Source organism: Pleurodeles waltl, chromosome 4_1, assembly GCF_031143425.1.
Source record: "Pleurodeles waltl isolate 20211129_DDA chromosome 4_1, aPleWal1.hap1.20221129, whole genome shotgun sequence".
NCBI lineage: Eukaryota > Metazoa > Chordata > Amphibia > Caudata > Salamandridae > Pleurodeles > Pleurodeles waltl.
In genome coordinates, this window is record NC_090442.1 from 713922391 (window position 1) to 713940714 (window position 18324).

The 18324-nt window shown below is 43.0% G+C and overlaps 1 protein-coding gene across 1 annotated transcript; it reads right to left on the minus strand.

The window, feature by feature from the left end:
* Positions 1–4772: 4772 nt before the first annotated feature.
* LOC138288077 (tubulin alpha-1D chain-like) lies at positions 4773–17530 on the minus strand. Its single transcript, XM_069229305.1, has 4 exons — positions 17412–17530; positions 14487–14709; positions 6335–6483; positions 4773–5976 (listed from the first exon to the last, which is right to left on the minus strand). Exons 1-4 carry the CDS (start codon positions 17412–17414, stop codon positions 5005–5007), a joined length of 1347 nt encoding a protein of 448 aa, XP_069085406.1. The 5' UTR covers positions 17415–17530; the 3' UTR covers positions 4773–5004.
* Between the last annotated feature and the right edge of the window lie 794 nt (positions 17531–18324).

Here is an 18324-nt window from a genome sequence, read left to right on the forward strand (position 1 = left end):
CACTTGGAGTAATTCAACACACTACTACACAGTGAGCGGTTTCCATTCACCAATAAAGTGATAATGGACATAACCTAATAAACAAAATGCTTATATTGACTTTAATGGGTTCCTACCTTTTTAAACCCCGAACCTCCTCCCAAAAAAAAGTTTGTACTCTATAAACCTTAATGATATTATCCTCTTTAAGACTTCTTACCCACAATTATAAGTTAAAAGGTTGGCAGGTATTCCTGGTTATACACAGGTGTCTGCATTAGTGGTGGATGGAGAAAAGGAGGTTAGCAGATAGGACCATGGTGAAATTAGCCAACTGGTCTATTCAAGAGCACCTGTGCTAGCATGGGGAAGTCAGACTGGGCTAGCATAGGGAGCTTTCACTTAGTCCAGAAAGAATCTGCTGCCTTTATTGGGTACTCCTATCAGAGATGAGGGATGGTCAGAGGAAGGGATTTCAGAGGCAGAATGGGTCTCCAACAATGTAATTTGTGCCACTAATTCCAGGTGTTGGGCAGCAGTACTCATGCATGATTATGTTAATGTGAGTACACCCCGAGGAACAGTACCCAAAGGGGTGTAATTCCAGGCCTGGTGTTTATGGGTGCAGCAGTACCCTCTTGCAAAATAAATGCAGATGCCAGTGTGGTGGTGGCTCTCTGGATTATAAAAAAAACAATGTTAAGAACTAAGCATATGTTTCTTTGCTGAAAGAGTGCAGGGATGTCAAAACTTCCCCAATCCCATCAAAGGAATTAACTATGCAGGTCAGTCTTAGTAGAGAGGCCTGGCTAGGATGTGAAAGGGAGGGGGGGGGGGGGGGTGCACAAAGGACAGAGGCACTAGGGATGCAAGGAGTTGCTACACTGTCAGTTAACAGTCTCTCTCTCTCTCCCCCCCCACTCAGTCACAGAAGCTTCATGAGGGGCTCCGGCAGCCCCTCCACTGAAGCATTTGTGAGGGTAAGCCTGGATGGAAATGTTAGTCCAATACCACGTGCTTTTCACTGGGTCAGTGGTGGCAGACATGTTTTAGTAGGCTGCTAAAGCTGGAATCCAGTCTCCTCGTAACATGGAGGAGATGCATATCGCCGTTTAAATCCTCCAACTGGAAATATGAGTGTCTTGGGAGGGTCCCACATGCTAATGGTGATGCTATTGTATTTGTCATGGGAGAAACCGCATGCAGGGATGATATGCATTAAAACAATTCATTTATGTAAAGGACCACAAATTCATTTTGCTGGAAACGCGTTTCAAGACCAGGCTGCATTTCCACCACAAATTTCACAGTCTCTTGGTCCAGAGATTCTGGGTTACTCTACTAAAATGAATAAAATAAACTCTCAAGTTTCATCACAAACAAATTGTTTGAAAAGAACAAGTTGAGGAAAAACAAACATTTATTTAAATGTAGTCTGCAAAAAGTTATTGGATGTCAAACTGTGATATGTCCAGGGTAAGGGAAGAGGAACTAGAAAGGTCTTTGAATGCTCTTCAAATGTGAAGAGATAAGACCAAGATTTAAAGCCGTTTACAAACAAATAGAGTCAGAATGCTCTGCAAATTAAAAGGGAAGCCAAATATGAGCAACATTTTGAATTCCAACAAATAAAATTAAGCAGGGTCTAAAGAAAATGTGACATTTGATCTCAGTATTTGAATGCACTGCAAATGTGACCAAACTATTTACAGGCATGTTTAATGGAGGTCCGAGCCATTGATAACTACAGCTACTCTTGTTCAGTGCTCTTAAAGAAAGAAAAAAGGTTCCTGAAGCAATTGGCACGATTGGACAAGTGTAAGGCTACAAGTACTATGGCGATGCTTCATGGGAGGGAATGACCTACAAAAGGGAGGGAAAAATAGGAAAGATGAAACACTTGGAAGAAAGACACTTGAAAAAATACTTGAAAAAACAAATGAAAAGCAATGGACAGGCTGTCCAAAAATGGATACTCTGGGACCTTTGTCAACTTTGACAGTGATATACTTATTTTAAAAAGGTAATCAGGACCAAGAAACAAGGTAACACCTAGAAAGAGAAAATAATCAAGGACCACTTGATGGCAGAATGCGGTCAGTTTTCACAGGCATTTGGAATGTCTTAAAATACCATAGTTTCTGATATATTTCAGATCTGCAGATCTTTGTGAGCTACTGAGTACCAATCCTATGATTGTGCTAGAGTACAGTTTCAGTAATCATTTAGGGAGTCATTGCGACCCTGGCGGCTGACGGTAAGGTGGCAGTAACACCGCCAACAGGCTGGCGGTGTTCCGCCAGCAATTATGACCGTGGCGGAATTGCCACGGCCATACCGCCGGCCCCTACAATATCCCACCAGGATTCCACCTGGCGGTAGACACCGCCATTGAAAGGTTGGCGGTAAGGGGACTTGGGGTGCCCCTGTACTGCCCTTGGCATGGGCAGTGCAGGGGCCCCCAGGAATAGCCCAGTCGAATTTCGGGCAGTGAAATGCGTGACTGGTGCTACTGCACCCGCTGCACATCAGCATTGCCGCCGGCTCTATTACGAGCCAGCAGCAATGTTGATGTGACATTTCTGCTGGGCCAGCGGACGGTAACACTTACCGTCCGCTGGCCCAGCAGAAATGTCATAATAGGGAGCCAGGAATACCGCCGGCAATGGCGGTATTCTGTCTCCCACGGCCTTGGCAGTCTTTTTACAAGACCGCCGAGGTTGTAATGAACCCCAGAATGTGCTCTTGGTTGGGGAGTTTGTCAATGAAGCCCCACAATCTGTTTCTTCAAATATTGTTCCCCAGTCGCTCAATTGTTTTGCAATTTCACATTTGCAGATTCTTTTGAACCACTTATTACGGATCCTTTGACAGCGTTTTAAAACCATTCTCCTTAACGCTTTGATTTGCTTCGGGTTGGTAAGTTTTCTGTAAAGCTTCAATATCTGTTTTTCCAACAGATTCTTTTTTTCCAAATAAGGTTTTCCATAATCAACCAATATGTTCAATCTTATTTTAATTAGTAAACAAGCATTTAACTCCTTTATGAATCACAGCATTTTGAATATGGAGCCCCCCCCTTTTCTCTTCCGTAGAATCCTCCTAAGTGTCAAGAGGTTGAGAAACCCATTGAATGGATTTATCGCTTCATTTTAGTATGTTGCAATCCTATCGAGATAATTGAACACATTGTACTAAGGGTAATGTTTATGAATTTTGATCATTTTCTCTTTCTAGGTGCTTCGTTGATTTGGTCTGGATGATGATTTCCCCCCTTTCAAAATAGGTTTGTTAGGGTCAAAACATTGACGAATGCACTAGAGTACCAATTCTAATTAGGATGTGGTACACGCCATACTCTAAGTCAGTTGTGTTGACATTTATTCATATCAGCCCCTAGTTTTGTACAAATGCTTTGTATATAGCATGGGCACACTTTAGTTCTCACACTGCGTAGTTTTTGTTTGTGTTCCTTTTAGTAATACAATGTGTTCATATCTTTGGATTTTTTATGTTTTTTTTTTTTTTTAATAGTAAATTTTGACACTTAAAAAAAAAAAAAAAATATGAATTGCTTTTTACTAAGATTTGCCAAATAAATTGTAGCTTACACCTCATTACCAAGTGCACCGGTGTTTTTGTTCTATTAGCTATTGGATAGGGGACATACTTCATTAAGGAATTTCATTAAGTCACCATTTGTAAACCAACAAGAACTTGAGTATATTTGAATTTATCATCATTCTCGGTACCGGTAATAGAGTAGTTTCAGAGGGTTTTTTGTGTTAGATGAGGCGCTGCACACAAAATTGTTTTCTCTTCAACCTGTGACTTTTGCTGAAGACTCATTCTTTCAAAAACACTTGCTGCATTGTCGCAAGACTGATGCCTGAAACCAGAAGCACTCTAGACTTTGCCAGTACAGGCCATTTGACAATGAGGAAAAGTAACAGTGAACTGTAAAGCATGCTTTGTGAGGGACCAGTAAGAACGTACACAAGGAGCGACCTTTCAAATTAGAGACTTAGACTGCCTGTGTCACTTAAGCAGATAAGACAGCATTTAAAAAATAAAAATGTGCTAGGCATAGCAGAATCTGCACCACTCACACTGATCCACAGTGATGCTGGGTTGGTCAGCAAAATTTAAAGGAATCTGGCTGGCTCGCTCCCACCTCCTACTCCCTCCCCCTTCCCTAAAGAGTTACATGTCCACATCCTACAACTCCAAAGAAAATCAAAATACAATATTGTTTACCGTTTTTGTCGATCTTGGCAAGTCAGACTTAAAGGATAGCAGGACACAAAAGATTTTTTCTGCATTAACTGTTCCAGGTGTAACAATTTAAATGTTAAATAACCTTCCATCACAGGCCAGTGATCTAGTTTACACCACCTTTTGCATCCTGTTACATAAAATCTGCAGGGCCCCAATTTATCCTTTGGGATGTTTACCAAAGCCGGAACTGACATGTTAAATTTACCACCTCACACATACTGTGTTGTGGGACAGACAAAGCCAATCATTTTCTGAAACCCGAGTCCTCAAACACAAATGCAACTTATAACCACATTAAATGATCCATGCCTATGAAATGTGCTGGGATTTGAGGAAGGTCATGTGACCATACTGAAGACCATGAATTGCTGGAGGACCACGAGCTCACAGGAGGAGTGTACTTTTCATAAGATTTTCGCTTGTTCTGTGCCCCAGGCTTCAATCCAACACACATGCAAAGGAGTATAGTTTTTTTATTTTTTTATTTCTGCAGTAGATAGATATACAGTTAAATATTTTAACACAAACAATGTAAAGAGGTTCGCAGGACTGCTAGGAATCTCCACATTTTTTGCATCTGAAGACACATTTTTATGTAGAATTGTTCACTTGTGTATAACTTTGATGGATTGGTAGTGACTTCACTAGGTAGGAGTTGATCACATTGCAGTCCCATAACCGAACGATATTACCTTCAACATGCAAGCATAAATGAAGTGCATTTCATATGAACTCTATATATAATGATTACTCTTCTTCCTCCTCGTCCTCATTTACACTTTCTGTTCCAACCTCTTCATAATCTTTTTCAAGGGCAGCCATATCTTCCCGGGCTTCAGAGAACTCCCCCTCCTCCATGCCCTCCCCTACATACCAGTGCACAAAGGCCCTCTTGGAATACATTAAGTCAAACTTGTGGTCAAGCCGGGCCCATGCTTCAGCTATTGCAGTTGTGTTGCTCAACATGCAGACTGCCCGCTGGACTTTAGCCAGGTCTCCTCCTGGGACCACGGTAGGGGGTTGATAGTTTATGCCCACCTTGAACCCAGTGGGGCACCAGTCCACAAACTGGATGGATCGCCTTGTCTTGATTGCAGCTATGGCTGCATTCACATCTTTGGGTACCACATCCCCCCGGTAGAGCAAGCAGCAGGCCATATACTTGCCACGCCTAGGATCACATTTCACCATCTGGTTTGCATATTCAAAGCAGGCATTGGTGATCTCTGGCACAGACAGCTGTTCGTGGTAGGCCTTTTCTGCAGATATAATTGGGGAGTAGGTGACCAAAGGGAAGTGGATTCTGGGATAAGGCACTAAATTAGTTTGAAACTCTGTAAGGTCAACATTTAAGGCTCCATCAAACCGGAGAGAAGCTGTAATGGAAGACACAATCTGTCCGATCAACCTGTTAAGGTTGGTGTAGGAGGGACGCTCAATGTCAAGGTTACGGTTACAAATGTCATAAATGGCCTCATTGTCCACCATGAAAGCACAGTCCGAATGCTCCAGGGTAGTGTGGGTGGTCAGAATGGAGTTGTATGGTTCCACCACAGCAGTAGAAACCCTTGGTGCAGGATATACAGAGAACTCCAGCTTGGACTTCTTGCCATAGTCCACAGAAAGGCGTTCCATCAACAGTGACGTAAAACCTGAGCCAGTCCCACCTCCAAAGCTGTGGAAGATCAAGAAGCCTTGAAGTCCACTGCACTGGTCCGCCTGTAAAAGGAAAAGGTTACCCAACAATTTAATATTTACAACAGTAATCATAATTTATTAAACATGACTCACTGGAAGGGGTGGGGGGGGGGGAAGGTAATGGAGGAAAATTTGAACAGCTTAGAAATACAAAGAGGGTGCAACATGCACAGAACCCTACCCACCCCTGCCCGGTAAGAGTGCTAGGCAGTTATCAAATTGTTAAACTTGTGTGTAGCATAGCCCAGAGTTCCCTTGGAATCCCTCATCCTACGAGGGCCATCTAGAAACTACCCCTTCTCTTGGAATATGGCAAAATTGAACAATTGCTGTGGTCGCACAGCAACAACCATACAAACAACTGCAAGATATTACGTGCCATTTTCCTGATCCTGTCCAATACTGGATCAATGATTTCTTTGCCAATGGTGTAGTGGCCGCGAGCATAGTTGTTTGCAGCATCTTCCTTTCCAGTGATCAGCTGTTCTGGGTGGAACAAGGTGCGGTACTTTCCAGTTCTGATCTCATCTGTAGAGGTTAAAAAAATAATAATAATAAAGACAAAAAACAAATCTGATAAGTGCAAAACTTGCAACATACAGCTGATTAAATGTTGCTCTGATTGAGGAGTTCTGAAAAGTGATAATTGGCTAGTCTTGATATAGGTTAAGTTTCACATCACTAGTGATAAAACCACCTTTTCTATACTGCATGAACAACTTATTAATCTGTGCCTTTCTATACCAGCTAATCCAATAGAGCAAGTCTGTGAAGGCAATTTATCCAGAAACTTAGTGCGCTCACTGTCCAAGCCATTGTAAACCACACCAAGACATGGCAAACTGTGCAGTCACAATCCTTATAACACAATCTGCTAATCAGAAGCAAACACTGACAATCTGCCAGGAGTCCCTACTGTCACCAGAATAAGCCAACCCAACGTTGACCACCATAAAGATGTTTGAGCCAGACCCAGGTAGTTCGTGCCACCCAGCCTATAGCAGTAGATAGATCTCTACATCTTCTATACTACAGATGTAGGTTTATGCTGGACCATTGAAGAACAAGTTTATATGTAGTTGTAACAGTTAAAGAAAAACGGTCTTCAGCGGTTTCTTAAACTCGAAGAAGTGGCTCCTGATTTTTTGACCCCCACAGATACAAAGGCAAAAATAAACAGATTTAGTTTTGGAGAAATTTAGTAGCTGATAGACAAGATGCTCAAACAAAGCATGCAACATTAATCGTTACACATGACATGCCAGCCAGTGCTTAATGCAGTAAGCATTTGCAATAGGTCTCACATTTACTCAAGTTGGAGCACTTGGCATTTTAAATACCAAACTGGACTTTTTTGCCACATAAATTGGTCAACACCGACACATTTTGGTCCTTTCTGCCACATAACTTCAGTGGTCCTGCATATAAGTAAAGGACTAGTAGGCCTACTGGAATATTTTTTCTAACAAGGCCCTTAAAACACAAACTACTCCCAGGTGCAACACAAAGGTTTCAGCCATAAGAAAGCTTAATACACTGAATGGTGGGATGGGTTATTTTGGGGTCCTCCCTAACCTAGTGTGGGGACCCAGATACTATCTAGATATTATGTTATGGGGAACATTTTGAAGGTTGTCCCATTGTCCTAGGACCACCACAGGCTAAGTTACGAGCAAAAAGGTTTTGTAAGATGAATGTCCTGCAAAACATTATGGGCAGAGTTTCCAAGACCTGCAAATAGTTTAGTATGTTGACTAATGTTCAGAACAGCCCCTAGAGGCCACCATAAAAAATAGCATTTGCAAGAAACATGGTCATGTAAACCATATGGTTAGTCTTTAGAGAGCATGACCACATGAAAATAGAATGGAAGAAAGTAATGCAGGGCAACCATATATTTCGCCCCTAGAGGACAGAGTGCATTACATATTTTAAGGGCTAACAGGCCTACTACAACAGTATTACAAACAAGGCCCTTAAAACACAAACTACTGAGCTATAAAACAAAAAGTTACTTCCATGAAAGAGCCTAAACTGACACTGAATGGTGTGAGGGGTTATTTTGGATCCTCCACTAACCTAGTGTGGGGACTCAGATGACTGTCGCGCTGGACGTTTTGGTGGTGGTCCCATTGTACTAGGACCACCACAGGCTGAGCTATGGTAAAAAAATGTTTTGAAAAAGAATGTTTGCAAAGCATTATGAGGCAAGTTTCCGAGTGCAGTGAATATTGTATTATTGGCTCTATTTTTATTTAGGTAAAGCATTTACCAATAACAAGGGATTCTTTTTTTTTTTAAAGCCATGGAGCATGAAGGGAAGAGAAAAGCAAAACAGAAATGACTCAGATTAGGTAACAGTGTTAACAATGTGCTGAGTGCTTCAATAACACTCAGAGTTTGCACTCCAAGCGCCATGGAGCGCAAAGGGGAGAGACAAAGGAAAAGTAGTTCACCTTCCCAAAAGTATATCGGCAATCGTGCAATAAATCCATGTTATAGGGTCAGTCTGCAAGTTATAACAAAAGAGCCTCAAGGTGGGACAAACAAAGAATTTACCATTTACATCAAGGGATTGTTGAAAGGCAAGCCCAGGAATGAATGAGATGGGCGTGTTTAAAGTCCACAGAATAGTGTACAACAGGGTGAAAAGCAGCACGTGAGCACTGCGATGCTCAACCTAAAAAGGGGTAGCAGGTTGAAACCTTAAAGCATGAACCAAACATTTTGGAAGATCAAGGGAAACAAAGATTTGTTTGGCTTAGATACAGAGAGTCTGCATTCTGCCAACAAAATTACATCAAGATCTCCTGCCAGAGTAAGGAGAGAGAACAATGTTCTGTAGATGTTGAAAAACTCCAGTACAGATATTACAATCTGAGAGTTAAAGATCAGATCAAAATATTTTGCCAAAAATGTAAACATTATTGCTGCTCTCTGTAGCTTCCCAAGACTGTAGGTCGCAGAAGACAAACCCACAATTTTTTTTACCTTCGGATGAAAAATCTGTTTTTCCAGATAGACTATAACTAATGGCTACCTACCTTACACAGTCACAAGACAACAAGATTGTTACACATACACCACTATTAAGGCAGACTCTGCCTTCCACACTTTGCCACCACTGACATGGGCTTGGGGTTGCAAGTTCATTTGCGATAGCTTGGTCGAGTAGAAGGTTTGGAACCATTGCCAAGAGAGGAATTTCAGTCTTTTTTGGACTGAGTTTTAGTTAAGTACTGAATGTTCAATTTAGTAGAATTAGGACTATTTTGTTGTCTTGGGAGTATAGATCTGAGCGCTTACAACTAGAGGTTGAATATCATAGGGAGAGGATGCCATTTGGTGCTTATGCCTAGCAATAGATAGCAGAACGCTCCTTAGGATGGGAAATTCCTGGGTCTTGTGGTGCATCTGTGGATGAGGTGGTGTCAATTGGTGAAGTAGGAGGTGAACCATTGCAGGACTGTATCCAAGAAGTCCATGCATGTTTCTAGGCTGTGATACTTCTACTATGTCTAATACTACAGACCAGTGCAACAGATCAGGAGGCAGGGGTCATTTTTTACGGATGGCAGTTTCTTTACTTGAATAGTGCTTTCTGGACTGTAGTGAGGGTAAAAAGCTGGATTGCTAGTACTGTAGCAGAGTGTACTAATTCATATATTCCTGTAGTTTGGTGGAGAATGCTTTTTTGTTGATTTTTTCCAGTACAAAAATGGACGGTGATGCATAGGTTCACATGATAATTTTGGTCTATGATCAGCTTCTTTAGTGGACAGATCTGTCCTCTTGCGGGCTTGCAGAAAGTTCCTTAGCAGAGGGATGAGTTCATGCTAAGGCTGTACGAGAGAATAAAGTCTAAATGATAGTAGGTGGAACCTTCAGATTACAGCCTTGTGTGTTCGCTAGATCAGTGTGTGATTAGAACAAAAGATGTCTATTTGTGGACATCAAGCAAATGTAAAGAAAGGGGTATAGCAAATGTTGACTTATAATTTTATTTTGTTGGTGAAATAATGGCATGCAGGGCTGGCTTCAGCACTGGAGGCGCCTGGTGCGACAATCTTTTTTTTTTTTTTAGAGCCCCGCCCCCCATGACCTCCTCTGCCTCAGCTTCACTATCACCCATCAGAAGTGCCCATCATCCCTCCATAGCCCTTCTCGCACATGCATTTATGTGGTTTTAAATTGCTGGTAAACACTGGTTTACTAATCCACTCAGCTATCAGCTGAAAATGCAGATCTGTTCTTGCAGCAGGCATATTAACCCCCTGCACTACTTTATGGAGAGTCAAATTTGCCACTAGACCGAACTCCGATCTCTCTTTCTTGCAGGAACATTAATTACAAGAGTTATCTTGACTTTATTGCTGCCTGAATGTTGGACGCACAAGGAACACTGCAGCAGGTGCTTTTAAATCTTCATCATTGGTAAACACTGCGCCCCCATGAGGTCAGTGCCCTCCCACCCTACACCCCCTCCTGGTCAGTGCCCACTGCGGCCGCCCTGCCCCAAGGCCGGCCCTGATGTCCTGGTACTTGACGGACTAACTTACAACAATGATTGGGAAGAGGATTGATTTAGCGTCGGTGCACCTTGAACAGGGCTTTGCTTTTAATAGTCCCTTGATTAATGGCAGTCTTTTAGAATGTACTTTAGTTGTGATGACTGCGTGTAAAGTGAGGTGAATTTGAATATTGGCCAGTCTCCACTTCTCTTGTCCCCAAAAGGCACACTTGTTAGCTTCAAGTTAATTGGAATAGTATATATTGCCAAGTGTTTAGGGGTTCAAGTGTACAATTGGACACCACGTTCTACATGGTTCAAATACCATATTCAGTAGGAGCTACACATATTGAGGATTTTTCTGAGAGCAGCCAGGGAAGTCTTGGAACGTGTGGAATGGCCCATTGTCATTTATTGGTTGATCTTGATGCAAGTGTTTGGTGTGAGTATCTGGTCCAGAGATACTGGAACCTTGCAGTGGATTGTAGGGGAGGCAGACAGGCTGAGGCACCTATGTTGCCTTTAGAGAGTGGATTGGCTCAGTGATGTGCTGGTTATTGTTCAAAGGATTGAAGAGTGTATAGAACACATCCTCTGTTGGCTTGGTGCTGGAACCACCGGGTAGGTTAGGTTCTCACTGGAATGTAGGATGTGTGCTAAATGGACGAACAGATGAGATCTCACGTTTTGTGCAGTTTGTCAGGCCTCTGGGGTCTCAATCACATAGAAGACAGATGTCTGGTCTGCCAAAAATGAGTGGCAGGTGGGGAGCTTGAATGGCGTCAGTTGCTCTGTGTCTGTGGGAGCACAGTCAGGACAACTAGGCGATTATCCTTTGTCGTAGATGCCATTTACTAATTAAATGCAGTTGTCTGCTTAAATGAAGATGTGAAAGTGTGTGGGAAATTCAACGTGAACCACGTTTCTTTGATGAAGTACATCTAGGTTGTCTTGTTTAGCTGCAGAATTGTCAGGAGTATGGATGACTGCACAATGTGCATTGATGAAGAGTTGGAGGGGTTGTGATGTTGGTAATGTGAACTGGTACATGGATAAGGTTACTGATTTGCATAATCAGAGTGTGATTAGGGGTATATAGTCCTAAGAATCAGAGACTAGGCAACTGGTTAGCAGATGCTGCAGTAGTCAAGGGACCTGGTTGCAAAGTGGCGCTTGGGGCACACTGATTGCAGGCTGGTTTCTAAAGGGTTGGAGGCAACGCCAATGTGCCAATACATACAATACCTAAACAAGGTCTGCACCATAACTGGACAAAAACACAGGAGAAACGTGAGATAATGGACCAACTCATGAACCGCTGAAATTGTAAAGCCCTTTCCAGTATATTACTCAGATTTTTGAAAAATTGTTCAGAGGTTGTTTCAACGAAAACACTAAGCCACACCTGACCGAAGAGGCCCCATCAGATCGAAACCAGTCTGCTTTAGTTCTGCACATGACTAGATAGATAACTGGCAAACATTAAATTTCACAAACTCCGCGACTGCAGTGCATGCCTAACAAACCTGTTTTTCGCAGAGACGTGACGTTTCTAAGGGGAAGGTGTGAAAGCGGGGTTAACACTATAAAAAAAAAAAAAAAAAAAAAAAAAAAAAACCATGAACTGAAATAAAACCATGAATGTTGTAGGAAAGGGTAGATATTGGCGATGTATGTACAACTTTTTGGATAAGGGCAAATGCAGTTTTTATAAAATGAAAACATTTCCGGGGTCAGGAGCGGGCATAGCTGGACAGCCATAACAGACAGATGTATGGAGCACAAGGGATGCACACAGTAATGTCTGCTACATGCAGCGCCGAGAACATACATACATGTGTGGCACTCTTAAAAGGTTATTTATGGCAAGTGAAAGACTGAGAAGGGTTTTATGAGGGTCAGCAGTGGTAAAGAGGATGTATTCGTTTGTCTTGTGAACAATAAATAGTGCACATATTTTAATCAAATACGACAGCTCAATTGCAAAAATAAGTGTTTTTAGGGGTATCTATAAGGGGAGAGAGAGTTAACAAGCATTTGCAATGCAACGGGTCTCGCGTTTGCTCATGTTAGAGCTGATCGCGTTGCAAACTCCTAACCCGACTTTTCACCTATAGGCAAAAGTGCTTTTATATACGTAACCCGAAAAAGTGAAATTAAATGTGTAAAGCGCTCGACTTCTGCCAAGCGAAATCGCGCTAGAAAAAAATAGAGAAAAAGTAGTCCACGATCCGACAGAAAACAGCGAGCCTCGCATGTTTTCAGTACTTGGTCGCTGCGCTCGAGGAGGGCAAACCACCGGAAAAGGCATGACGTATCCGTGCCTTCCACTAATGAAAGCAAGCAGATTTTACTAGGCAAGCCCACGAACCAAACACACACACTGACATGACATCGACAGGGCTCCGAGCCCTTTTATAATAGCTAAAGCGTCTCGCTGCGAAACGCAGGCAAAGCAGCTCTACCCTAAAAAAAAAAAATGAGAACTCTAGATAAGAAGGCAGAAACTGAAGAAAAAAAAAAAAAAAAAAAAAGGCCCGTAGCTGATGCGCTGTTACCGTAAGCAGAGCAGGTGTGCAACATCTTCATGCCGAGCACCTAGACTGCAGTGCCTTTTTTAAGAGAGGGGAGGCCAACGCCGAGGTGTGTTGCTTGCACTATGGGTGCCAACACGCTTGTAGTTTAGATTCAGACAGTGAGGATTCAGACCGTGTCACAAGAACCGGAGCCGTCATTATAAGGGTGAGGGGAAAATAAACAACCATTCACGCACCACAAAGCCAGGGGACACTGTATGTGTTTGGAGAGCAAGTGTTAAAGACAGGGCACAGCAGCATGGCTTTTGTTTCCAAAATACTAACGGGGTGGGAGAGCTAAAAAGGGAAATAAGACCCCTCGTAAAGCAATGCGTGCACACAGTACCACAGAGTTTGTGAATGAATTAAATGACTTAAAAACGTCCCCTGAAAGTAACCACTCATTTAAAGAGACCCAGTGCACCCCTCACGTCACTCTTACCTCTTAACTGCCAAAAGCAAGAAGAGAGCGCCGTGCTGATTTCATCAACTTCACAGCCGTTGCGCTTCATGAAACTTGAAATTACTAAGCGCTTTATTGGTGTACACAATTAAAGTATACGTGGGCTGGACGGAAAATGAATTACTGCCAAGAGGTGCAATCCCAAGTTTCCCCATGTTAAGTATGAAAAGCCAAAATATTTGACTTTTACTTGCATTCGCGTTTGTCAGTCCTGCTTGTAAAAACAAAAACTAGCGCTTTCCACAAGCCAAGAATCATTTTGAGAATAAAATGCCTACACACCGAAGGCCAAGACCATAGGAGTGCGTGTCATGTAGCGAGGGCGGTGTGGGGAAACCCACATGGTGAAAAAACATGCGCATAGGCTCCTGGGGCCGAGGTAACCAATAAACAGCAGTCCTAAACCAGAAGCCAAGGAAAAAAAAAAAAAAAAGCAGCGCACGGAAGCTAACATATTTGACAGATCTGAGATAATCCGTGTAACCAGGGGCAGTCTCCAGGTCATGACCAAAACAGCAAAAGGAGGGACAAATGTAACCTAGTCACCAATGAAACAAGGGAATTCCGAAAAGCACATGAAGCCAATCAAGGGATGGGTTGTGCTGAAGCCTCAGACAGTAGATACAGAATGTCTAGAGTGCATGAGCTGCCTAGGTTAGACCTACAAAAAACATGTTTCATAGTGGGAAAACCTTAATCTTACCTGTTGACTGTAAGCATCCCCTGTGAAGACCATAGTTACTCAGTAAGTTTTATGGTCCACCTGAACCCAAGAAACCAATCACTCTGAAGTACTTGACAGGATCCTGGTGCTGTCCTGCAACACCAGTACCTCAATGGATGGCACAGCTAAAGGGTGTCCAATATAGATCCTGGAGATCCAGAGCTATGCCAGATTTTCATAATAACCACCAACTGCATAAATGACTCATTTAGATTCATTGTACAATTTACATTTTCACTCCACCCATCAGGGTCTTACCAATGACTGTTTGCTCCAGGTCGATGAAGATTGCTCTAGGGACATGCTTTCCTGATCCAGTTTCGCTGAAGAAGGTCCCAAAGGAAGAATCCACCTGCCCAACCTGATAATCAACATTTAGAGTGCCATCTGGCATTAGCCCGTGCTCCAGGCAGTAGAGCTCCCAGCAGGCATTGCCCATCTGTACACCGGCCTGGCCAACATGAACTGATATGCACTCCCTCTGCAAGTCAAGAGGACAAAGCTTAAGTTACTTTAACTGGAAAAATACATGCATTACAGTCATTACAGCCCAGAGCCCACATGGTCCACCAATGTCCCAATTTCCTGTAAAACCCAACTTTGTCTGCTCCATGTCATATCAGATGTCAATGAGGCATACAGTGAATCTGGTGTGCTCCCGTCAGGTTCCTGCCTCAGATTCAAAGGGCAGGACACTAGTATCCAGTATGACTAGGCTCATCAAGAAACAAGCCAGGCCATTTCTGGAGAGCTGGGGCGCAGAGAACCCCATCCCCAACCAAGCTGGCAAGTCTATCACAAGTAGGTAACAATTAGCTTTGGGCTGCATTCAATTTAATGCCCCGACCTCATACTGTGACTAACCAGAAGAATCCAAAGAAATAACTAGGGCTCAAACTCGTCACACAGCCATTGCAAGGATTTCCATTAAATACCGGCATGTGTGTGGCTTCAGGGGAGGGGTGTGTTTGTGGTGTTCCACCCACCTAATAAATGTATTCTGTAGTAAATAATTGGGTACAGGTTCTTTGAGACAGTTATGGTGAGGTGTTTGTTGGGTTTTTACATACACATGCAGACAAACACACATGCACGTCTGTTTTAAAGGACTTAAGAATGGCGATTTTACAAAATATGGAGATACAAGTCCCCCTCTCAATCCACACTCCTCTACCTTCCTACTGCTCCTTAGGGCCACCCTTATGCCCTACTTCTCATAATGGATTTTAACCAGCGTGATTGTTGGGTAATCTGAGGCTCACCCCTCCCACTCACCACCCTATCTTACCGACCAAGCTACACCCCCGAATTATGCCACATACACCATTTAATGGTTTCTGCAAATCTCACCACGCCGCATTGTTGCCCTTACTAGTTCATCCAGTTACGGCTTTCAAAGCTTGTTTGGCAACTATGGCAAAAGCAGAGGACAAGCCCCAGCCCTTCTGAGAAGGGCCAGCGGTGCCCTCTATTTGTACCACAGGGTGGTGGTGCCGTGTGCTTCTCTGGTAAAGTGTAATTGAGGGCATTAGCAGTGGGATACAAGAATGCCATGATCTCCAATACAGAGAGGGAACATGGGCCTCTTACCCCAGGTTCTGCAGTAGAAGACATAGCCGGGGAGCAGTGGAACCCTCACAACGGTGCCCAGAACCTCTGCACCGCCAGTAGCAGCTACACCCCTGCCCCTTAGAAAAGTGGGTGTTTTATGGGCTCTACCGGGCAAGATCCCATTACATAACAGTACATTACCGTCCGTCATTTAATCAATGGGGCAGATACCAGTGTAAAGATTTTTTTTTTTTTTTAAATATATATGTCCCTCTATCCCCCCCAAAAGGCAGCAAGCAAATAACTAGTTGTTTCATATGAGGAAATCTAAGAAATGGGACCAGAAAAATAGACCATTTATCTCCTGAATGCGCCAAATTACCCAATTTCGCTACCATTACACTGGACGTTGTACTGAATGCTACCACTGTCCTGCGGGATCACATTCACAGCAATGTGCACAACACAGAGCTCCGTACTGACAGACCAACATTTCTGCAAAGAAAACGTGTCCCGCCGCTCAGGAGAAAGCCTGTGACCCAACACTCAAACGAGGGGAAGTGCCACGCACACCCCTACTCTGAGAGCCTCGTCGGAGTCCCAGCAGCAAGCTATGGAACGCAACTAAAACCATATCAAAAGAAGAAAAGAAAAAAAAAAGTCTTACTTTACAAAAAGCCGTAGAGTATAAACCTACTATTTTCGCGCCCTAAATAACACAAAAACGTCACCAAGAAAACATCCACGTTCACCCATAATCATTCCAGTCAGTGGAGGTGCACCAAGCCACACCAGTGTAGGTGTGGAGCTATACAAGTGGCAGATAAATAAAATGTCCGACTTAACCGGAACCCACAAATAACACAACCAGAACACGATGTCACCAAACGATGTGCACTTTAGATTAGGACGTAGGTGTGCAGAGACCTGCAACACCAACTCGCACTCAGCAGGGCCGTTACGCTGCAAACTACGGCTTACGTATCAAAGTAATGACGAAACTTGTTCGACTAATTTAAAAGCGAGATTCACCGTGCTATCGTAACGCATTAAAACGGAACACAACCGTTTTAACGAGGTTGCATTTTGAGACTATTTTTCCCCTTTGAGGCCGGAGCAGGGTTGGAGTAACCGAGCTTTTGAGTTTCTCAGTTCAACGCTCGAATACAGCATCCAGTTCGGGTGTTATTGTTGCAGAGTGGGATTTCTAGTCCTGTTTAGTGCTATAAAACCAACATTACAAGTCCCAGAAATCAAAGCAAATTCAGAGATTGGATAAGGTTACTCCTGCTTGGAACAAAATCGTGAGAGCCTTGGGAGTGAGCTGTACCCAAAACTGAAATAACGCGCGGAGGAAAGAAAACGCAAAAAGAACAAAACAACCTGAAAACACAAGCCAGGCTGCAGGCCGGTAGGTTCTTTTCAGGTTAAACGCTCAGCGAGTTCCAGGTTGTAAGGCATAAACACACATATTCAAACAAGCACAGTGATGTGTTGGCCAGAACATGTACAAAGCAATAATGTAAAAACACAAAACCCCGTATCTGCTCACTTTATTGTCCAAAATGAGATTATTGCAGTCTCATAAAACTAGACACTTATTAAAACATCTCAGTTAATACTAAAACCTACCATGCTTCAGCAAACACCGCAATTTGACCCTCAAGAAAATGTTTCCCCTTAAGTGAACACTGCGCCCCAGCAGTCCTATAAATAGCACTTTCCTGTTCTGTGGCCTCACCTGTGGAGGAGAGCACGCTTCAAATTTTAAAGCCGCAGGACACTACAAAATGTGCCTTTAAAAAAAAAAAAAAAAAAGAAACAGCTTACCTCTTCAGCTGCATGACCTCATAAGTTTGTAGAAACCGTTATTCATTTTCTACTCCATGAAGAGTGACAGATATCGCTGGTCGTCAATGTCACGCATGATCACCAACCCCAGCCCTGCTTTTTTACTTGCATTCTGATGCTTGCAAGCCTGCAACTACGTTCAGAGGGAAACTACAAGTCCCAGAATGCAAACTAAAAAAAACTAGCACTAAGTGACCCACCAATGCTTGACATGACTCGAGACCCCTACAGTAATTGGATTGAGAAGTAAAGACGAGCGCTATTTATTGATATAAAGTAACCTGAACGTGTCAACTTTCTGAAAGATAGTTCAATCTCGATATAAAGCCACACTGTCTAGTTTTGAACTTTATTGCATACTAGTTTGCATACCTCCCTAGTAACACGACGTGCGGCACAATAATCTGTCCCGGGTTGATAGCCAACCCAAGTTTGCATCCTGGGACTTGTAGTTTCCCGTGTATCGTGGTAAGCGTGGGTTAACTATCCCGGGATGCAAAGTGCCAGAAGTTAGAACATCACGTTTTACTGAAAAGGCATCAGATGGTATACTTTCACTTTTTAGCCACTACTAATGCATACTGGGAGTTAAAATCTTGGTTCTCTTCAGCAGGACCACCTGACCTAAAATCCTACATTCCAATGATTTGTAAAACAAGATCATAGGATTGAAAAGACAACTTCCTGGCAAAAT

Bases quoted from the DNA above. Each gene is read 5' to 3' on its own strand.
- LOC138288077 (XM_069229305.1), bottom strand. The intron at 6,484-14,486 runs GTAAGACCCTGA...TAACCTCTACAG, and splicing joins CCTGGAGCAAACAGTCATTG to ATGAGATCAGAACTGGAAAG. The intron at 5,977-6,334 runs GCACGTAATATC...TTCCTTTTACAG, and splicing joins TGGACAGGATCAGGAAAATG to GCGGACCAGTGCAGTGGACT.